At 45.1% G+C, this 23705-nt stretch overlaps 1 protein-coding gene across 1 annotated transcript in view; it reads left to right on the top strand.

Annotated features, from left to right (window-relative positions):
* LOC120537892 (mitotic spindle positioning) overlaps positions 1-23102 on the top strand; it is a 42979-nt gene extending 19877 nt beyond the window's left edge. The window contains exons 3-5 of the mRNA XM_039767150.1: positions 8314-8543; positions 10028-10066; positions 20660-23102. Of these exons, the coding sequence (XP_039623084.1) occupies positions 8314-8543; positions 10028-10066; positions 20660-20749 (359 nt within the window). The 3' untranslated portion in view covers positions 20750-23102. The remainder of the gene's footprint in view (positions 1-8313; positions 8544-10027; positions 10067-20659) is intronic.
* The last annotated feature ends 603 nt before the right edge of the window (positions 23103-23705 follow it).

Below are 23705 nucleotides of genomic sequence, written 5' to 3'. Positions count from 1 at the left end.
TCACTGCCACCCAGTGCCAGTCTCACCTTCTCCCTAAACTCAACCTTGCAGTTTTCATTTTCAACTTCCACCATTTGATCCTTGGCTCTGCCCTCACTCTCTTCCTCTTCTTGATCTCCACTGTCATCCTACAGACCACCATCGTATGCTGCTTAACTACACTTTCCCCTGCCACCACTTTGCAGGCTTCAATCTCCTTCAGATAAACTCTTCTGCGTAGGATGTCATCTACCTGTGAGCATCTTCCTCCACTCTTGTATGTCATCCTGTGTTCCTCCCTCTTCTTATTCACCACAGCCATGTCCATCCTTTTAGCAAAATCCACTATCCTCTGACCTTTTTCATTCCTCTCCTTGACACCATACCTACCCATCACCTCCTCGTCTCCTCTGTTCCCTTCACCAACACGCCATTGAAATCCGCTCCAATCACCACTTTCTGTCCATCACCTCATCCAACTCACTCCAGAAATCTTCTTTCTCCTCCATCTCACTAACAACATTCATCATCACACCTCCAATTTCCAGCTACGTCCTCCTCGATGTGTCTGACACTCTCTTTAGACCCCCAAGCACTCTTGACGTGCTGTTCCTTCAGAGTAACCCCTACTTCATTTCTCCTCCCATTCACACCATGATAGACCAGTTTGAATTCCCCTTCCATTTTAGTCTCACAATATATCGACCCTCCTTTTCTCCATCATGTCTGCTAACTCTCTCCCCTTACCACTCTTACTGCCCACATTCACAGTTCCTACCCTCAGTGCCACTCTCTTTACCTTCCTCCTCTCCTCCTGCCTCCGGACACGTCTCCCCCTCTTCTTCTTCTTCTTCTGCCAACAGTAGCCCAATTTCCGGCAGCACCCTGTTGCCTAACAGTACTGGTGGTGGTCATTGTTAACGACCCGGTATGGAAATTTGTATTGTTGTCCGCATATTGATTTGGCAAAATTTGACACCGGATGCCCTTCCTGACGTAACCCTCCCCATTTATCTGGGCTTGGGACCGACATGAAGAATCACACTGGTTTGTGCATCCCCTGCGACTGGGTTGTTAATTGGCTGGCAATGCATCGGTTTAATTCCAGCTCTCTCCTTTCAGTTCCTGAAATCGATTTGAGGGACGTGAGAAGTGGAAAATCGCACCACAGGGGAAACATTGGGGCTGGACAACGGCGATGCATTAGACATGGCGGAGTCCTTATGGTTGTGCCACCACCCCAGGAGAACAACTAAGCCCACACGATCAGAATACCGCTAGAGTAATAGCAGCTGTGATTCAAAGAGGGCGTCAGTGAGCCCCAAAGCCACAACATGAACACACACAGAGTCCCGGGTTCAAATAAAGGTGTGTTTATTACACCAAAATACCTTGTGGAAGAAATAGCTGGACACACAGTGAAGGTTTGGGGCAGCCGTCCGTATCGTTTCCCTGGCTGCAAAAGGCTTAAACTTGCGTACAATGGGTACAGGTAAGAGTTCAAAACAGAACTGCCCAAGAATGGAGAATGGAGGGTTTTTAAGGCGGTTCAAGGGAAGTGATGTCATTGAGGCTGGACAGGAAGTGATGTCGTTGGACCGTAATCGGAGACAGGCAGAATTTCTTGCATTTGATCTGAGGATAGAAAAGGGAGAGGTTTAGTGCAACCCACCACCCCCTGGCCTGGCATGGAATTGGCGTTTTCTGGTCCCATTGGTTGACTCCCAAACACATGTGTGTGACAACCTCCACAAGTTAACAAAAGCATGGGTTTCTCTCTCCACAAAAACAGTCTTCTCCCCAATTCCTCTCACCACCGCACTCCCAGTGGAGTGTTGCTCCACGTCCTCACAGCTCCAATTCGCCTGGGGAAGGGAGTGTGGGTCCCTTTTATTAAGCACTTCCAGTGCCAGGGCCACCGCCCGATGAAAGTACTTCCAGGTCATGTGAAAGTCCATTATAGCAGTGCCCTCTTGTGGCATCCAGTGACCCCAGCAGGGCTGCTCTGCCAGACTACATTTCCCAGCATTCCCTGCTGGCTTCCTACTGGGCACTGATAGCTGCCATCTAGCGTGCTGGGGGAGTTAAAAGCCCCCAGTGACATTTTCCCTTTTTGGCGGGCTGGCCGTCCATCCCTTCTGGTCTTTCCTTCGTGGGTCTGATGCCTTTATTCTCCCCAGTCCAGGTTGCGTGTTAGGAGCCTCCCATCCAGCTAAGGAAGCCTTCCTTCTTCTGTCTGGGATGCCCGTCCTGCCCATGTGGCATCTACCAGGTACTTTACTGTATAGAAGTGTTTGGAGTTTCATGACCAACACTCCTATTTATCGATGTCTCCCCCTTCTCGCTCTCTCCCTCCGTCCCGTCCGCACTGTGTCTTCTCCTTAAAGGTGTAGTTCCCCTTTTTTGGGTGAACCCTCAGCTACCCATTTCCTGAGGTACACACTTTAAGGTGACACACACTAACAAAGGGACAGTAGCACACGTGGCTCCCTCTACATCGTTACAAATGTGAATCCCTGGAATTTGTTGTTTCCCAAATGAGGCTGTAAGTTTCCATTCACCTCGGCCCCCAACTTCTCACATCTTACCTTACCAAACAGTTCATGTCTTAATTCAATTAGGGGGTCTACTTAATTTCCATGAAGAGTTTTCTTTCTCCAGATTAACGATGAAGAGACCGGTACTTCATCTTCTCACCACTACGTCAGGTTTTCACTCAAAATTGGGCGGTGTTGCTTTTAAACTGTTGTGACAAGAAGACACAGGAGACATCAAAGGTTTGGGGCTGCCACCCATATAATATGCCCTGGCTGCAAATGGGTACAAAGTCCAAAACAGAACTGATTCAGATGTGGAAAGATGGCGGCATTAGAGGCTGAGACCGGAAGTGACGTCGTCATTGGTGCCGGATCAGGAAGTGACCTCTTCACGGGCACCGGAACCGCGCGGGATTTCCCGTGAATGGTCTGCAGAGGATCGAGAGAGAAAGTCAGTGCACGTCGCCACCCCCTGGTCTGGCGTGGAACTACCGTCATTGAGACCCTTTAGCTGCCTCTCACGCGCACGTGTGTCACAACAGTCACAGGTGTCTCAATGAACCACAGATTAGAAGAGCTGCTACTGGTCAAGATGTCGATTCCTGGAGTCATCCATGCTGTTGAAAGAGTCTTGGATTAAAACCATTGACCCACTGAAAATCGGACACAGTGGTTTAAAGCTGAAGTAGATCTGACTTGTCCTCTTTATTTTTGGAGAGAAGCTCTTATGGAACTTAAGTAGATACGCTGATTGATTTAACACGTTAATGAGTCGGAGACATCATAAAGATTTGGGGCAGCCACCCGTATAATTGAATCGGCTGCAAAAGTAGTTGTAAGTAGCACGATGTGCTTAGATCAGAGTCCAGAACAGAACTACCTGTACTGAGGCAAGATGGCCGTTTTAAAGGGCTGGAAGGGAAGTGACGTCATCTACGCCGGAACTGAGAGTGGTGTCCTTGTGCCCGGAAGTGACGTCATCCTTGGGCAGAAGGTCTGCAAGGGACTGAGAGAGATAGCCAGTACACTCTGCCACCCCCTGGCCTGGCGTAGAACTACTAGTGTTTAGGCCCTTCAGCTGATTCCCATGCGCACGTGTGTGACAACGTAAATTATTTGGTAACGTGAGATGTGTATCAGGTCAGGTCAGGATGGGGTGCCAGCACTGGCGCAGCGCATTGACGCAGCCACCACACAACAAAACAGCTCGGGATCCCAGTTGGCAACCCCCCAGGCAGACCAGTCCCACCCTCTGGAAATGACCCTCTATCTGATACAGCCAGGTGTTAAGTGGGCATCCCCTTGGCCTGGTCCAGCCACTCAGGCCCTCAACAATGAGGATCGCCCTCGGGTAATCACGCCAGTGGCCGTAGTGCCATAACTGACACACCCTCACAATGGAGGCCGTGTGCCTCATTGGGGACTCCGTGAGTAACACAAAGTCAAACCAGTGGCACCCAAGGACTTTCCAAAGAGACACACATGAAGTAGTCCAGTCTTCGTCTCAGGTCACTGGAGAGCGTCCATGTCTCACAAACAAGGGAGCACCAGGACTCTTTTATGCCACACACACCCCTTTCCAGGGGCCTCATGTATAAACGGTGCGTATGCACAGAAATGTTGCGTAAGAACTTTTCCACGTTCAAATCGCGATGTATAAAACCTACACTTGGCGTAAAGCCACGCACTTTTCCACGGTACCTCATGCCTTGTCGTACGCAAGTTCTCCGCTCGGTTTTGCAAACTGGCGTCACCCAGCGTCAAAGCAGTGCTACTGTTCTTGTGTGATTACTCATTATTTTCATGACGCGGCTTTATAAATACACAGAAACTAACAGCATATTGTTTATTAGTGTAATGCATCTGATTGTAATTAACTCGTAACAATATAATGGTCCAGGGAACAGCCATAGTAGTCCAAATACCAGAACTGCTTTAGCGTTGTTACTCTCATTTCTTCTTCTTCTTCTTCTTCTTTCAGCTGCTCCCGTTAGGAGTTGCCACAGCAGATCATCTTTTTCCATATTCCTCTCACTGCACCACTCGGAGTATTTATATCACTGTATCTGAGTGTGAATCACAGCAGCAGCTGATCGGAAAGAGAATTATCAGTATACAGCTTCAAGGACACGCTGTCTCAGCCACAGCAAAATGTTTTAAAGACTTTCCTGTACAGACCTCGCGGTTCACAAACAGAAACGATATCATTTATAAGATGAAATTCAGCAAAATATGTTTATTAAATTATACAGATAAAACTTTAACTTCATTTAAATAATCTATATTCTTCACTGGGAGTGTCGTGAAGGATAGAATAATTAAACATGTACTACGAAGATATTTCAATGTTCTTAAAGCGTTTTGAAGAATCGGTAGCTAAGCTTACAGATGGCTTAACGTCTATTACAGAGCTGATTGTGTGGCGATCGGTTACTTGGGGAAAGAAAAGCACTGACTGCAGTGACGGCTACGCCAATATATATTGAATATAAAACAGAAAGAAAATAACAACACAGCTAAAAACGCAGCAACAAATTTGGCAAAAGATAAATGCTTGTCATGAGCACGAGGCGGCTATCAGTGTCTGCAACATACGTGGCCATCCGCCGTGCATAAGCTACCTTACTGACATTGGCGGGCGAAGGAGCCACCGATTCTTCCTCTGCCCAGTGCCACCACAAGCCTAGAGCCGCCCCTGAGTACTGCTGCAATAAATTATTTCATCGAGTGAAACACATGTTTAATAACGTGCTTTAGCTCCTATCATCATGAAAATGACATCACGTATACATCTCAGTATTTTAGTTATTCAGAGAGCTGTAATATCACGAATGTCATGGACTCTGTGTCCAGTTGGAGGAAGCAAGTAGTGATTCACACACACATAGAGCACATAGTAGAAGATCAAATACAAAACAAAGCATTTAACGTGCTACTTTAATTACGATGTGATTTGAGAAACTGGTTAATTAAACGATTTTAAGATGAAGTTTATGATGTTCTACTAAATGACAAAATAAACTACGTGATTAAAGTGGAAATGTCGAGATTGAAGTTGACATTTCGTGCTTTTTCCCCACCGTGTGCCTTTTTTCTCTGTACCCTAATAATCTTTCATATGACACTCAGACAGTGGGCTACAACTCTTCTTTTCACGGCGACTTTGATATGTGACTTCTTTTTTATTTCCGGCACTGTGCGATTTTGTGAATGTGAGCTTTCAAGTTTCTCCAACACGCTATGTCACTCGATCAACTTCCTTTTGTTGATTATACCACGGTTTATTTGAACAAATAGTATGTTTTTCATTTGCCTCCACTTGGTATTCGCTGAAATTCTTATATTTTCCCCGTGCTTTTCCCATTGTCTTTTCACAGAAGGCTGCGCTTAAGGGCGATTTATATTGATTTGCATATTCAAATAGGCGTAATTCTGGGAGGATTTGGGGCGTTACAAAATGCGCGTGCACGAGCATTAGTTTTCACGCTGATCGGGATTTATGTAGCAGAAGAATGTGAAAGTTGGAGTACGCACAGATTCCTGCATCTGGATTTTTCTGTGCGTAAACACATTTCAGCTTTTGTGCTTACGCCATGTTATAGTGCGAGTGCTATGCACGGCATTATACGTGAGCCCCAGGACTCTTTTATGCCACACACACCCCTTTCCAGTGGCCTCATGACCCCCCATGCTCTCCCAATTCATCGACAGACTTCATAGGAAGAGTCACCAGAGATACATGAATGTCACTGCTGAGGTAAGTAAACCTCTCGACGAGGTCAGCGCTCTCTCCGCAGACTGGCAGACTGCTGATATCTTAGCAAGTAACACCAGACGCATATCTAACTTTAAATAGATAAACAAGATGGGGACGCAATTGAACAAGAATACAGTCCACCTGAATAAAAGGATTAGTGGCTGAGTGTTCATCTCGTCTAGGTCAACAGATGGTACATCCAAAACACTTGTAGTAATAAAATGCATTGCATTTGTCACTCTTAACAGATGGCACATCACAAACATTAACTCTGTTTTTACAAACCCCATACCAAATCTCATATAACATAGCATATGTTTGTAGTATTGCATTTTATCACTATAAATGTTTGTGATGCACCACAACTACACAACTATTACTACACGCATTATTGAAATACATTCCAATAGATGATGCACTGCAAACCTTAATGCTGAGGTCTACGTTGATTCCTAAGATTTCTTTGACAAGTAGCACAGCTAGTCCACCTTAAAAATAGGATGTCTGTGTGTTTGCCTGGTTACTATGTCTCTGTCATTTCAAGAGATGGCACATCAAAAACATTTGGAGTAATAAAATGTTTTGAATTTGTCATTCCAACAGATGGTGCATCAGAAATATTACCACTGCTTTTATGAACCCCATACCATTTGGCATATAACATGGCATACGAGGTGTGGCAGAAACGTAATGAGACTGATTTTTTATTTAGCAAAGTTTTTATTTTTTTCAAACATCAATGTTATCCCCTTCAAAGTAGTTCCCTTGGGCAGCTACACACCGATGGAGACGTTGTTCCCACTGTTGGTAGCAGCACTGGAAGTCTTCAACCGGTATGGTCTTCAGCATGTCCGTTACACTCTTCTGGATGTTTTCTAAAGTCCCGAAATGACGTCCTTTGAGGACATTTTTCAGTTTAGGAAAAAGGAAAAAGTCCCACGGACTGAGGTCAGGTGAATAAGGGGGCTGGGGAACCACAGGAATGCCTTTTAAGGTCAAAAATTCTGTTATGGAGAGAGAGGGCAGTTTTTTGGCACCATTTTGGCACAGACCTTTCGCATGTGCAAATGTTCAGTCAAAATTTGATGAACGGTAAATCTGTTCAAATTGAATTGTTCACTCAACATTCTTAATGTTAAACGACGGTCTGATCTCACAAGAGTGTTCATACGTTCGATGTTTTCATTGGTTTTCGAAGTTGAAGGCCTCGCTGAAAAACTTGAGCTCGGGATAACGAATGTTCCCCATAGGCCTGTTTTAACTTTTCAAACGTCACACTTGCCGTTTAATGGCACAACGTTGCTCCAAATTCCGCTGTTCCATTTTGCGTGACGCACAACCAAAAACACAACTTCGCAAATAGCAGTCACGAAAATCACGTAGTTAACGGAAGGAGTTGAAACTCGCACTGAGCTATGGGGGACTGATACACGGGCTCTATCAAGGACAACAGCGCAGCGTTGCCAGGTCGCTTGCAGTGTTGCCAGTCTCATTACTTTTCTGCCACACCTCGTATGTTTGTAGTATTAGATTTTATCATTGCAAATGTTTGTACCATCTGTTGGAATGACAAATTGAATGCATCTTATGACTACATTCATAACGAAATACACTCCAATAGGTGGTGCACTGCAAACACTCATGCTGAATATGCTGAGTTCTCTGTTGATCAATTCGAGTTCAAGCTAATGATGAAATAAAAGTACTGTATAAGACCCAGAACAAAATGAAACTACAAAATAAAGAAGAAACCAGACTCAGCAAAGTCCAAAGCATAAAAACAAAATAAAACAAATTGAAAATCCCAAAAAGAAAATTAACAAACTTGTTGAAATTGCCAATATTTTCCCCATTATCCACATGACCCGGTGTGGGCAGTGTGGGCAGTGCAGGCCTCAAAAAGAAGCTGAGTTTTTTTAATCGTTTTTTTTTTTTTGCATTTCTTGCCCATCACAGTGCAGTTGGCAAAGCCAACAAGGGTACAATTCAGGTCAACACACGGGTGCACTTCTTTCTCTCACCCTGTGCTTTTCCTTGCAGGTGAAGCAGACCACCACCCCCCTACACCTCCATGCGACACTCCACACCCCTCAGGACTCGCCCCCATCTTCCCCCCGCCACGGACATCCCAAGGTGCAGTTTCTCCTGCTGCTAAAACATCCCCTCATCCAGCACCTGCGACTGAGAGCTCGAAACCCAAGGGGCTGACGCACACCCTTCTGGAGGTCTTTGAAGAAAGGCGGATCAAAATGAAGCGGGATGAAAACACGGTAAGTGCAACAAGAGCGCCCCCTAGAGAGCATACAGCAAAGGCACCTCACTTAGTGAAGGCTCCACTGGCCTTGTGCACCAACTTCTGTTAAACATAAAAAAAGTCCAACGCCTCACAGCAACACAAGGTGACGCTCATCAGGGAAACGCCAGTGGCTTTGGGTCTCAGACAGACTTTATGACCCCAGACCACCACTTGTGAGTGACAGCTGAGTCTGCCTACCCGGACCTGAGGATTGCGCTTCTGTGACATCAGTTATTATGAAAGTGGAGAAGAAATGACCTGGACGTGAAACTTGAGCCGATGGTGTTTCGCAAAGGTGTTGTGAAGTCCGAATGGAGGCTGCTGACGTCATGATTGTAGGGGTGTCCTCATGATGTTCTGAAACATTTCAGCCAAAGTCTGAAGGAGCCAAGCCAGTGGACATTAAAAGATGACATGACTGAAGAGAACAAAGCTATGAAGAAGGTTAATAGGATGTTAGGTTGATGTGCTGTGCAGCACCATAGTGAGTCCTCACCTGGAGTACGGTGGGCAGCTTCAGCCTCCTTATTACAGAAAACACAAAGCAGCACTAGAGGAAGTCCAGAGGAGATCGGCCAGGACCATCGAGAGCATCTGGGGGAAGGAATGACTGAAGGATCTGACGCAAAAGGAAATTGTGAGGTGACCTGATTGAAGTGGACAGACATGACAGTCTATGACAGTTATTAGGGTATTGGGTTATATAGCGCCCCCTACGTATGCACTGCAAGTCAAGGGAGGTTATACTTAAGATATATAACGCACTAGTGAGCCCCCGCCTGGAGATCTGTGTGTGGTGTGATCTCATATTACAGAAAAGACATAGCAGCACAGGAAAAAGTCCAGAGCAGAGTGACTAGGCTGATCCAGGACTTTGAAGAGTGTGGACTGTATCCTACAAAGTGACTTCCTGACCTTAACTACAGACCACCATATCTTAGCAAGTAAACACCCAACGCAGATTTAACTTTAAATGGATAAACAGGATGGTGGCACAATTGAACAAAAATACAATGCACCCTAATAAAAGGATAAGTGTCTGAGTGTTCATCTGGTCCCTGTCATTCCAACAGATGGCGGATCACAAAAATTACCACTGCTTTTATGAACCCCTTACCAAGTTTCATATAACATGGCTTGTTTGTGAAAAATGTCCCACACTCCGACTCCCTTAGCCTCCTGTGAAAGGTCCACTCACGTTACCAAAGGCTGATGCTTTGTCTGCTCAGGTCAACCATTGCACGCATTTTCCTGCAAATCACCTGGAAAAACTGGCAGGATATAGAGTCCAACATTCATTGCCTGGTGTGGGTGTGGTGGGGGTGCAGTCAGCAGCTCCGGAATGTTCAGGGATTTCTTCTGGCATTTTGCACACAGGGAGGTGTAGAGACTAATGGGGGCACTCCCGAGCTCTGCTGACGGATGGCTGACCCTCTCTTTTCTCTCTTCTCTTTGCAGTACGCTGGCATTGAACCGAGCGATGAAGTCAACACCGAGGTGAGACCACACTCTTCAATCCTGTGCTATGTCGGGCATTGAGAAAGGTGCTATATAGAGGGCAAGTGTGTGCGCCGCACATTAATGGCCTGCTGATCCTGATTGGTGAATGAGCCAAGTGGGCGTGGATAAGTTGAATGAGTCAGGTGGGCGTGGATAAGTTGAATGAGTCAAGCGGGCGTGGACAAGTTGAATGAGTCAAGTGGGTGTGGATAAGTCAGTTGAGTCAAGTGGGCGTGGATAAGTCAAATGAGTCAGGTGGGAGTGGATAAATTGAATGAGTCAGGTGGGTGTGGATAAGTTGAATGAGTCAAGTGGGCGTGGACAAGTCGAATGAGTCAGGTGGGAGTGGATAAATTGAATGAGTCAGGTGGGTGTGGATAAGTTGAATGAGTCAAGTGGGCGTGGATAAGTCAAATGAGTCAAGTGGGAGTGGCTCTAAGGCAAGCAGGCTCAGCCATTACCTCATGTGGCTGGCAGCCTCTGGGTACTGGTGTAAAAATTTTAAATTTCCTTCCTACACTTGTGGCAAAAAGGCCCAATGATTACAAAGCAACCATTTTGGTTTTTACATGTGCCTGTTACAAGTAATGACATTTGTATTGTTGAGAAAAATTCAATACTTCTGAAAAAATCAGCACACATCAGAAAGAGGAGATGCAATTGACATGGGATGAAGTTTTGTAATTGAAGCTCCGCCTCTCCAACTCATTCATTGGCCGTTGGGGTCCTGTATGTGGATTTGAGTGCATCGTCTCATTCCACATAAGGAGAGCCCCCAGTTCTAGGTCTGGAGCAGATTGGCAAAAGGGGCACCTGAAGTATTAGAGGGGGCATTGGTGGAATTAAAATCCCAAAAGTAAAACAAGTAGCAGTAGAGACAGCGTTGTGGGTGGAGGATCTCAACATAAAATTTGGTTTGTTCTTAGAATGTAATATTAGAAAGACTGAGACAAGAACAGGCCATTCAGCCCAGCAAGGCTCACCAGTCCCGTCCATTTAATTCTACATAAACAACATCAAGTCGAGTTTTGAAAGTCCCTGAAGTTCTCCTGTCTACTGCACTACCTGGTCACTTAGTCCAGTGGTTCTCAACCTGTGGGGCGGGCCCGCCTAGGGGGGCACAAAGTAACAAAAAGGGGGGCACAAAGATGTGAAAATAAGAAAACAAGAATCAAAAATATGAAAAATACATCGATTGAAACCAAAACAAATTAACTTAAACTACATTCTGATACTAGAACAATAAATATAGAGTTAGATAAATGTCGATAAAAGTTAAGTAGGTATAATAAAATCTGCATCTATGATATATCATTAATTTAAAAAAGAACAAATTGGTATTAGTGGGCTCCTTTCAAAAAAACCTTAGGGGGGCGCGATTAAAACTGTTATGAAAACTCAGGTCGCAAATACGTAAAGGTTGAGGAACGCTGACTTAGTCTCTGAGTCTGCGGTTTTCTGTGGGAAGAAAAACCGCCTGATGTTTGTGTGAAGTTTACCCTTCACAAGTCTCGAGCTGTGTCCCCCATGTTCATGATGGACTCATTTTAAAGTCACCAACTCAATCCACTGGGCTAATGTCCTTCATCATTTTAAACACTTAAGTCAGGTCTACTTTGTTTAGAACAATCTGGACGAGAACAAGCCATTCAGCCCAATAAAGATCACCAGTCCTGTCCGCTCGTTTCTTCCAAAAACACATGAAGTTGAGTTGTGAAAGGTCCCTAAAGTCCTTCTGGCCACCACACGACTTGGTCGCTTATTCCAAGTGTCTGTCGCTCTTTGTGTAAAGAAAAACTTCCTAATGTTTGTGTGAAATTCACCCTTCACAAGTGTCCAGCTGTGTCCCCGTGTTCTTGATGAGCTCATTTTAAAGTCACCGTCTCGACACACTGGACTCATCCCCTTCATCATTTTAAACACTTCAATCAGGTCTCCTCTTCATCTCCTGTAAAGGCTCAGCTCTTTGAATCTTTCCTCATAACTCATCCCCTGTAGCCCCCCATAATCAGCCTCTTTGCTCTTCTCTGGACCTTCTCTTGTGCTGCTATGTCCTTTTTGGAGACCCAAACTGCACACAGTACTCAAGATGAGGCCTCACCAGTGTGTTATAAAGCTGAGCAGAACCTCCTGTGACTTGTACTCCACACATCAAGGCGCTATATAACCTGACATTCTGTTAGCCTTCTTAATGGCTTCTCACCACTGTCTGGAAGTTGATAGCTTAGAGTCCACTACGACTCCTAATTCCTTCTCATAAGGTGGGCTCTCGATTTTCAGACCCCCACTGTGTATTCAAACCTCACATTTTTACTTCCTGTGTGTAATTCTTTACATTTGCTGACATTAAATTTCATCGTCCACAAATCTGCCCAAGCCAGTCTGCTATACAAGTCCTTCTGTGATGATATAACGGATTCCAAATGATCTGCTAATCCACCTATCTTGGTATCATCTGCCAACTTAACCAGCTTGTTCCTTATATTCCTGTCTAAATCATTTATATTTTATTAAAAATAGCAGCGGCCCCAGCACTGCCCCCTGGTGGTCACCACTCTTAACATCGGCCAGTTCTGATGAGGTTCCTCGCACCATCACCCTCTGCTTCCTGTGTCTGAGCCAATTCTGCACCCACCTAAAAACATCACCCTGAACTGCCACTTCTTTTAGTTTGATGCCCACCCTCTCATGTGGCACCTCATCAAATAATAATAATAATCCATTTTATTCATAAGGTGCCTTTCCCATGCTCAAGGAACTTCACAGACTCTCAAAAAGAAGCAGCAGGTATGAGTAACAATTGATACAAACGTGTCCTGAATACAAGCAGGAGACAGAGCTGGAGGTGGCAGAGTTAAAGATGCTAAGGTTTGCATTTGGTGTGACGAGGATGAACAGGATGAGAAATGAGGACATTAGAGGGTCAGCTCAAGTCAGAGAGGCGAGATGGTGTTGGTGTGGACATGTGCAGAGGAGAGGTGAGGGGTATACTGGGAGAAGGGTGTTAAGGATAGAGAGCTGCCAGGGAAGAGGAGAAGAGGAAGGCCTAAGAGAAGGTTTATGGATGTGGTGAGAGAGGACATGAAAGTGACGGGTGTGACAGAGCAGGATAATGAGGACAGGAAGATATGGAAGAAGATGATCCACTGTGGTTACCCCTAACGGGAGCAGCCGAAAGAAGAAGAAGATAGAAAATCATTCAATATGTAGCGGTCTGGTGCCACCATCGATTGCTTTTTGGTGGAAATTCCAGGAACGCACTCAGCTTTGGCCCGACCTGCACACACTCACAAGCAGAGACAAAAAAGCAATAATTAATAAAACAGCAATTAAAGAATGTATTAAACAATAGTAAATGAAACATCAATGCCACTCCAGTTCACCTCACGCGATGTTCAATAAACACAAATTCAACAATTACAAACCACTAACAAAAACCACACACTATGAAGTCCACGAAAAATGACAACTTGATGAAATGAAATGATGGAGGCAGACAGTCCAGAGATCAGCACGCTGTGTGTGAATGTAAAGGTCAGTCCTTTCCTGATGAGATTATGGCGTATGAATGGGATCAGGAGCGCGCCGTTCTTCGCAAGATGAAACAACATGAGGCAGGAAGACAGCAGGCAGTCCAAACACCCAAAACAGGAGATGATCCACAACAGAAACACGAATCCACAAGTAACAAAACGGGAAGGCAGGCAGACGGGCAACTCCAGACACGACACACAAAAGACTTCTCTTCTTTTTGTATCACTGGCCCCCTTTTACATATCGCACCGGCATCCTTCTACCCAGCAGCCCCTGCACCCTCAGCAGATGACCAATCAGAGCCACTGCAAGGACTGCTGGGAGTTGTAGTTTCAATCCCCAGTAGCAAGGAATAAAGCGGAGTAAAATACTAAATTCAATACTAAAAGAAAAGCCTGAATAAATCGCATCATTTGTGATATTAACACACACACACACACACTTTCCTCTGGGTACTCCGCTCTCCTCCCACAGTCCGAAGACATGCAGGTTAGGTGCATTGGCAATTCTAAACTGTGCTGGGTGTGTGTGTGTGTGTGTGTGTGTGTGTGTGTGCCCTGCGGTGGGCTGGTGTCCTGCCCGGGGTTTGTTTCCTGCCAGCAGACCCCCGCGACCCTGTAGTTAGGATATAGCGGGTTGGATAATGGATGGATAGATGGACACCCACACACACCCACACACACAAGTCACCCTGAGCCTCCACACAGAGGGGTTGCCTGAAAGAAGCGTCAGAATGTCAGGTGAAGTCCGACACCTTCCTGACCGACGTCTCTTTCACTCTACAAAATCCTTTGTTGGAATCGCTGTCAGCCACTTTCGTCATATTTTCGTGAATCTCATCGATGGTCTGAAATTTCTTCCCTTTCAAAGGTGTTTTTAGTTTTGAGAAAAGCCAGGAGTGTCAGGGTACCAAATCTGGGCGCTTGGCTAGGGGTGGCCACAGAGCGACATTATCCAAAGATCAGCGGCAGCAAGTCTCGTACCCGGACAGAGAATGAAAAACGAATTACACACACAACCTTTCTGAAGAGCAGCGACAAACGGCCAGACAACGAGAAATATTACGACGGACAAACTACAGGGACTCCATAACACTGACCACTCAAGACAAGATACGTTCTCTCAAAGGCATCGGCAAGCTGCTTTCACAGACCCTAATTCTGAATGGTACCCTGGAGCTGAGGGTTTAGAGGAGACCTCCTTATGTGCTGAAAGAAGGGCTGAGTTACGATGGTCAACAGGACTCTCTAGTGTTGACGGAGACATAAAAAGATCAGAAATGGACCCCACTAGGATACAGGGGCAGATGTGTTGAAGGTGTTTGAAAGAAATTTGATGTTTGCAGGTAGGGAGAGGTAATGAGACAGCGGAAAGTACTGAGAGCCCCCAATCACTGCTGTAAGTGCAGGTCAGGTCCAATACGGGACCACCAGAGTGAGTAGGAAAACCGACCTGTTGCCCTGTGTTATCGTGGTATTCCCTCTACTTACCCTTTACCTAGGGGTAGGTGTACTCATCAGGTTCATTACCGGGTTGGTCTACTGTCGCACCTTAAGATAATCACACACACACACTCAGACCCTAACTACAACAGGGCCTCACGAATAATACACACACACACACACACATAGATGCATCACAGGAAAATTAATGTAAGGAATTAGTAAGGATGAGATTGAGCGACACCTGCAAAGACAGGACAGTCAGCATGGGGTCAGATGAGGGAGGTCGTGTTTTACTAACAGGCTGGAATTCTAGGAAGAGGAAACAAAAGGATACGACTGGAGTGGAGCAGATGAGATTATTGATGAGGACTTTCAGAAAATATTTGATAAGGTGCCACGTGAGAGGTTGGGCATCAAACTAAAAGAAGTGGCAGTTCAGGGTGATGTGTGGAGACGGGTGCAGAATTGGCTCAGACACAGGAGGCAGAGGGTGATGGTGCCAGGAACCTCATCGGAACTGGCCGATGTTAAGAGTGGTGACCAGCAGGGGGCAGTGCTGGGGCAGCTGCTATTTTTAATATCTAGAAATTATTTAGATAGATAGATAGATAGATAGATATGAAAGGCACTATATAATGATAAATAGATAGATAGATAGATAGATAGATAGATAGATAGATAGATAGATAGATACTTTAATAATCCCAAGGAGAAATTCACAAAATCCAGCAGCAGTATACTGATAAAGAACAATATTAAATTAAAGAGTGATAACAATGCAGGTATAACAGACAATAACTTTGTATAATGTTAGCGTTTACCCCCCCGGGTGGCATTGAAGAGTCGCAGAGTGTGGGGTCTCCTCAGTCTGTCAGTCTGTCTCTGAAGCTGCTCCTCTGTCTGGAGATGATCCTGTTCAGTGGATTCTCCATGATTGGCAGGAGTCTGCTCAGCGCCCGTCGCTCTGCCATGGATGTCAAACTGTTCAGCTCCGTGCCTACAATAGAGCCTTCCTCACCAGTTTGTCCAGGCGTGAGGTGTCCTTCTTCTTTATGCTGCTTCCCCAGCACACCACCATGTAGAAGAGGGTGCTCGCCATTTATTTGAGGAAAGGGATATAAAGAACAAGCTGGTTAAGTTTGCAGATGATACCAAGACAGGTGGATTAACAAATAATTTGGAATCCATTGTATCATCACAGAAGGACTTGTACAGCAGACAGGCTGGCAGAGTTGTGGATAATGAGATTTAATGTCAGTAAATGTAAAGAATTACACACAGGAAGTGAAAATGTGAGGTTTGAATACACAATTGGGGGGCCAGATAATCGAGAGTCCACCTTATGAGAAGGATTTAGAATTTAAGCTATCAACTGCCAGCCAGTGCTCAGAAGACGTTAAGAAGGCTAACAGACTGTCAGGTTATATAGCGCCTTGATGTGTGGAGTACAAGTCACAGGAGGTTCTGCTCAGCTTTATAACACACTGGTGAGGCCTCATCTGGAGTCCTGTGTGCAGTTTGGGTCTCAGGCTACAAAAAGGACACAGCAGCGGTAGAGAAGGTCCAGAGATCAGGGCTACAGGAGATGAGTTATGAGGGAAGATCCATAGAGCTGAGCCTTTACAGGAGATCAGGAGGAGACCTGACTGAAGTGTTTAAAATGATGGAATGAATTAGTGCAGTGGATCGAGACGGTGACTTCAAAATGAGTTCATCAAGAACACGGGGACACAGTTGGAGACTTGTGAAGTGTAAATTTCACACAAACATTAGGACGTTTTTCTTTACACAGAGAGCGACAGACACTTGGAATAAGTGACCCAGTAGTGTGGTGGACAGGAGGACTTTAGGGACCTTCACAACTCGACTTGATGTTATTTTGGAGGAGTTAAGTGGATAGGACTGGTGATCTTTGGTGGGCTGAATGGCCTCTTCTCGTCCAGAGTGTTCTAAAGTTCTAATAGATACACACACACACACACACACCTCCAGCACCTTAATCCACACAAGTGCCTTAGGAATATCACAGCCTGTCACTCTCTCAGCACTTCAAGTTGTAACGGCCGGCTCCTTGCCCAGACCGGCCACTACACCACCAAAACTTATTCCTTGGATCACCTGAGGTTTCTTGCTCTAATAACAAGCCGTACTCCTTACAAGTTGTCTTACTTTTCCCGATATGACGAAATAAACAGAAACAGTGAACAGATATGTAAAATCAAACACGGATATACTGTATATTGTAACTTGAAAAGACAGACAAATATTCAATAATAAATATATATGTGCGCGCAAACCACCACTTATCCCAAAGTCACCAGTGACTAATTTCTCTATACTGTACAAGAGTACACATCTTTTCATTAAACCCTAACCCTCGCCCCTAAACAATAAAGTAAAGCTCACAATACAAACACAAACATGGATCAGATAAGCACAGCAGTTGAAAATGGGGTGAAACAATGTGTCCCAAAATAAAGTCCGGCAGTATTGAAACTGGCTGTAGTCATATTGTCCTTCCTCCCAGCAATAAAACAACCTCACCATAAGTGTCCTGGCAATGGTTGGAATGAATTTGAACCCCAGGGTTTCTCGGCTCTGGCTGTCGTGATGGAGGATCGGTAGTTGAAAAAGCAGGCAGTGGAATAAAGCAATGATTGGCAGGGATGAGTTTGTAGATGGGTGGTTAAATTGTCTTCTTTTCCTCTCTCTCTCTCTCCTCGCCTCTCGCCTCTCTCTTTCGCCTTCGCTCCTCTTTTTTAAATGTCAAATGTCCCGGATGTTACTGGTGTGTAAACCGGTGATTTCCGTCTCGAGGCTGCGGCCTCTCTCCATCATCCTTCCCCTCTGCACTTACGGGGACAACATTCACTGACGCACACATAACAGAACAGTAAACGGGACGATGAAAACAACACGCAATCGGCACAAACATAGAATATACTATTATGTAGCCCCGCGACAAAGTGACTTACTTATTATTGGCACAAACAACATGCAATGTTTTAATGATATCTCAGACCTAAATATTACTTTTGGTCTCCAAGAATACATTTAAACATACAAAAGTACATTCGTTGAATGCTGTAAACGACTATAGTCGGTTCCCAGTACAATTTGCCAGCACGCCGGAGCTGATCAGTCCGTGCTGTACATTCATTGAGCAGCCAGCTCGTGACCACTGGCGCCCCCTAGAGAATCAGCATCACTGTCCCTGGGATGGAGCCGCTGCACTAGACGAACCTGCCAGCGTCAGCGCTTACCTCTGTGTGCAGCCAGTTCAAGCACAGTTGGCTCGGTGATTTACTGAAGTTCATCAATGCCCTCAGTTGCACATTATACATATAATAATTGATTGTTGCAGTCATTCTTTTAATAGTTTTACAGTTCACTGGCAGTGTGTAAAATGATCCGTGTTGCAGTAATTGTGATACTCTTTGCATGAAAAAAAATATGTGCTCCATTCAAATTTCACTTTTTCTTGGTGAATTGTAATGTTTTCTTAAAAAGTGCAGCAAATAACATTTTTGGCGTCTAGGGGTGCATTAACCCCCCAAGTATGTGGCAGTTTAAGGGTTAACGATATATCTCAGACCTAAATATTACTTTTGGTCTCCAAGAATACAATCAAACACACAAAGGCTCAGCATCCCTGACATTTATCAGCCAAGAATGCCTTATTTGACGTTCTGTTCCCTACTATTGGGTGGAGCTCACACCCTCAGCCTTAATAAACCTGGCAGCACAAAGCGCATGGCAAACCTCCGGCTGCACCAGGTGCTCAAAGAAATCAACCTTATTACTTCAATCACTCCAGACATGAAGACAAAGCACTAAGAGTTAAAAGCAGCATGGTGTTTTTATTACAGGAATAAGAATATCAGTAGAATAAAGAATAATAGAAAACAGGACTGACAGTATAGTCTGGAAATATATATATATATATATAAAGTCTTTAGAAAAAGCTTACGAAAAGTTAAAAGATGACAAGGATGAACGTCGCAGGAGGCTTGTGATCAAGCACTTGAAGCGGTTCATAAAGTGCTTTGCGGATGATCAAATGGAAGCAGGCGCACGTTGCTGGCGCCCTCTTCTGATGTCACTCTGTTCTCTTCTTCTTCTGACGTCGCTCTTCAGACGAGGCCTGTTTATTATCAAATTCTACCCTTGGTAGTTCACAAGGTGAGATTGCTAGATGCTCCTGGTTGGCTGGCTGTCAGTATGATGAATGAATTCACTTGTCTGTTTTCTCAAGCAGTACAACATTTTGATGTTGCTTAGTACCTACTGGCCTGTCTTTCCTTCTCCAGGCTGCCACAGACAGACAGACCACCCAAGTCCCAAAGCACACACTTTTATTTTGCCTTTTTCTTCTTCCTTTACAGCACACAGAACACAAATCACCCCAGAAATTAAGCTCAATCCCATCTCTTTCTTTCTTTCTTTCTTTCTTTCTTTCTTTCTTTCTTTCTTTCTTTCTCTTCTTGCTGTGTCCTCCACCCCTCGAGCTCCCTGAACGGGTTGAGGTGGCCTCTTTTTATTCTGCACCCAGATGTGCTCCATTTGCCCTCTGATGCTCTTCCTGCAGCACTTCCTAGTGTGGCAACAGTGCTGTGGTCCAGGGTTCCGGAATCATCCAGGCACCCCCTGGTGGTGGCCATGGGCCCCCAACAAGATTGAGCTTCCAAGCTCCAATCCCTTGGCCCTGATTCAAACCAGGGGGGCTGCCCTATCGTGGTATCGTCTCTCTCCCAGTCCTGCCACCCTCCAGGCGTCCAGGCTGGGCAAGAGCCCCAGCCGTCCAGTACAACCCATTTAGCAACTTGTTGTCCCAGATGCCCTTCCTTTCTCACGTTATAAAGTAACTGATGGCCTGAGGCATCACCATGTCGTCCTCTTCTTGTCTGAACGGCTGTTTTAAAAGTGAGGTACGATTTGGGAAGAGGATAAGCTTTGATGTGTCCTGATGTATAGATTTTGTACCCCACAACATGTTGCCCCAAGTCACAGCAGACGAGTAAGGACAGGAATTCATTTCTTAGTTTTTCCAAAAGTCCAGACAGGTGATATCTTGTGCTCCACTGTGGTCGCTTCCTTTGGTTTCCTCATAGAATCCCAGCGTGTTAGTAAAACACATCCAACCTCTTCAGCCGGCGGTGACAACAGGACTGTGCCTCGCCTCAGGTGGCCTTAGTTAACCCACCAGCCCTGCAACCGGCCCTGCCACCTCCATCCACGACACGTCCACTCACACACTAAAAGAAAGAAGTCTGAATTATTTGAAGTCTGTTAGACCATCGACTAGATAACACAGCACTGCAATGATGAAGATGATGATGATGATGATGGTGCTGGTGATGATAGTGGTGGTGATGAAGATGATGATGATGTTGTTGATAATGACGGTGATGATGGTGATGAAGATAATGATGATGATGGTGATGATGGTGGTGGTGATGAAGATGATGATCATGTTGATGATGATGATGATGATGGTGGTGGTGATGAAGATGATGATGGTGATGATGATGATAATGCTGTTGATGATGATGATGACGATGATGAAGAAGATGATGATGACAGTTTCTCCTGCTCTCACCTTTCTCTGCAGGTGCTGGAGTCCACCCGAGTCACCCGCCACAAGAGCAGCCGTGCCCTCATGTGGGAGGCTGGGCTGTTTGCCAATCGGGCAGCAGACTAGGGGGGGCCGCGGTGGACACCATGGTGGATACTGAGCTCTGTTGAGGGGGGGGAGAAGAGACAGAGAAGTCGCCACCCCCAGCCTCCTTCTGCCTCTATGACTTGCAATGGACAAAGCAATGAAAATCCGTAATCCTGCATGTGTGAAATTGATTTTTTTTTTTCTTCCAAATTTTCTTCCTCAACAGCAGCTCTTTGCTAAGGGTGCCTTCTTAGAGCCACAACGCTCCTGATGAGAAGTGTGGCTGATTTACAGGCAGGGCCCTTGGAATGACTTTAGGTTTGAACCCATCCATCCATCCATTGTCTAACCCGCTGAATCCGAATACAGGGTCACGGGGGTCTGCTGGAGCCAATCCCAGTCAACACAGGGCACAAGGCAGGAACGAATCCTGGGCAGGGTGCCAGCCCACCGCAGTTAGGTTTGAACCCTCGCGCAAAAATTGAAATCTGCTTTAGGACAAGCCCAGCTGACTGATCCCAGATGGAATTCCCATTCTGCTTTTTCATCTTCCTGGCCTCTGGTGTCCACTTCAGTCTGCACACCTTCTTCCAATACGCCACGTCATCTAAAGAGGGCACAGCTGAGCTGAGCTTCTATAGTGCCTCACACCAAGGACACCGTATCTGGGATCGACACGTCATATAGTCACACAACCGTAATAAATAAATCATCAGGTTTACTTGAGAAAGTGCCTGCCGCTGATTACACTCTGACAATGAACATCATGAATGATCCAGCAGTCAATGGCTCACCCCGAAAACACGACCCCATTACAGCTAACACTTAACTTTAAGGCACCTGCCTAATAAAACTCCTCTTAGGGTTATACACGCCCATGCTGAGTGTGAAAGGTTAATAAATCGATCAGCCTTTACTGTATATAGCGCCTCACGTTGACAACAATGTCCATTTCTAGTAACTCTTATTGACTGAAGCACCAGTCGCATTGCTTACTATAGCTTTCAATATTCAACTAATAAAGCTCCTCTCACATTGCAGACCTTTAATGCATATTAAGGGTTAATACATCAATTAGGTTTATTTAATATAGCGCCTCACACTGAGAACATCATGCAATTGTAAATCATTCTTAGTAACTAAAGCACAGGTCACATTTTTTATTGCACCCTTTCAATGTCTAATTAATATAGGGACCCCCACATTGCAAACCTTTAATGCAAATTAAGGGTTAAAATATCAATCAGACTTTATTTCATATAGCGCCTCACACTGAGGACATTATTCCATTACGTTAATTAATCATCATGGCACCTGTCACAGTTAATGCCCCACCCTTGCTAATTATAGTCTGCCAGCCTATAGTTAATATAGCGCCTCTCATAGTGAACACCCTTCATGTATATTAAGGGTTAACACATCGATCAGGTTTAAGGTCTTCATAAATCTTTGTTTTATAAATAATAATGAGCTTTATGTATAATAATTATTTCATGGTGTCTGTCTCATTACAATTAATCTTTGTTTAATAAAGCGCTTGATTTCTTGCGCGGCTCACCCTACAATCATTGTAATCAATTTGATTTACTTTATATAGCGCCTCTCACAGTTTACCCTTTCGTGCTGAAAGCCACACTTAATCAGCCACTAACACCCGCCGTTTCATTCTTAGCTACTAAAGCTCCTGTCTCAGCACTTATTTATTGTCTGTCAACCCGTCACTTATATAGCGCCTCTCACCTTCATAATGCAGCTCAAGGATTAGTAAATCAGCCCACCTTAATGTTATATCGTGCCTTACACAGAGAATAACTTCTCAGTACTGATAAGTACCAGTGAACGACACCACAATATTTATTAAAATCTGCCACCTCTTTTCCAATATAGCGCCTTTCACAGTGAACGCCCTCGCGGTGTTAATGAGGGATCAACCAGCTATCCTTCATTCTATGTGACGACATTCACAGAGCCCGCCTCACCAATGTTTGTGTGATTTTATTTTATATAGCGCCCGACACTGTTGGCATTGTCTTTAGGGAATGAATTGTCATTTTCTATATAGTGCCTTTCATAGACAACATCATCTCCCTTATCTTATTGCCTTTCACTTTTAGTTTATAAAGCCCCCGTCACGGTGAGTGACGCCCCGATGCATTTTATTAGACAGGAAAACAAGAATGCTGGCAAGGGTTGGAATATTTGAATTACGTGCTATGCTCTATAAAACATTTTATATGTTAATCAAAATGTGTAAATACTGTTGACTGGAATTGGAGATTTTGTATTTATTTTTTTATAATCGGACTATTTAAGATTAACGCCTGATCTTTGAACACAGCATCAACGTGGCTTTAGGAGTTTGCAAGTCAGTAAAAGTCTCTTGTCACCAGCAGATGTCGCTGTTTCATTTCAGAAGGAATCGTCCAGTGCGAGTGCTGTGTGTGTGTGTGTGTGAGTTCGTGTGTCTGTGTGTGTGTGCGTAAGTGTGAGTGTGTTAGTGAGGGTGAGTGTGCGAGTGTGTGTTGGGGGGTCACCCAGCCTGTCATTTAAACAGTCCCCACCTCCATTAATGATGCTCATTCTTTTGCTGCTGAATTAACTCACAATTTTGGGGCAGCATCGGGTGGCACTGCCTTCAGACTTTCCACTTCCGATCTGGAGAGTGCCCTGAGCTTGAACCCCAGCTCTGCCATGGCCAGGGTGCACTTTGCATGTTCTTCCAGTGTCTATCTGGCTGCTCCTAGCAAATCTCAAACATGTTTAGCTCTGAATTTGCCAGGTGTGACTGAGTGTGAATGTGGGCACCAAAGGTGGTGCCTCAGGTTGCTGCCTCGTACCTTATGCTGCCATGATAGCAGTTGGACCCCGATGACCCTGAACTGAACTGAACAGGCTGACTGATGGATGGTTTGACTGGTAAGGAGCCCTGTGGCTGGGACTTTACCGATGGCGCTCTCTTCTGGCACTCTGTGTCCGTGTTCATTAAGGTGTGACT

Source organism: Polypterus senegalus, chromosome 10 (genome assembly GCF_016835505.1).
Source record: "Polypterus senegalus isolate Bchr_013 chromosome 10, ASM1683550v1, whole genome shotgun sequence".
NCBI classification, from domain to species: Eukaryota; Metazoa; Chordata; class Cladistia; order Polypteriformes; family Polypteridae; genus Polypterus; species Polypterus senegalus.
This window is presented reverse-complemented; position numbering and strand designations above follow the sequence as displayed.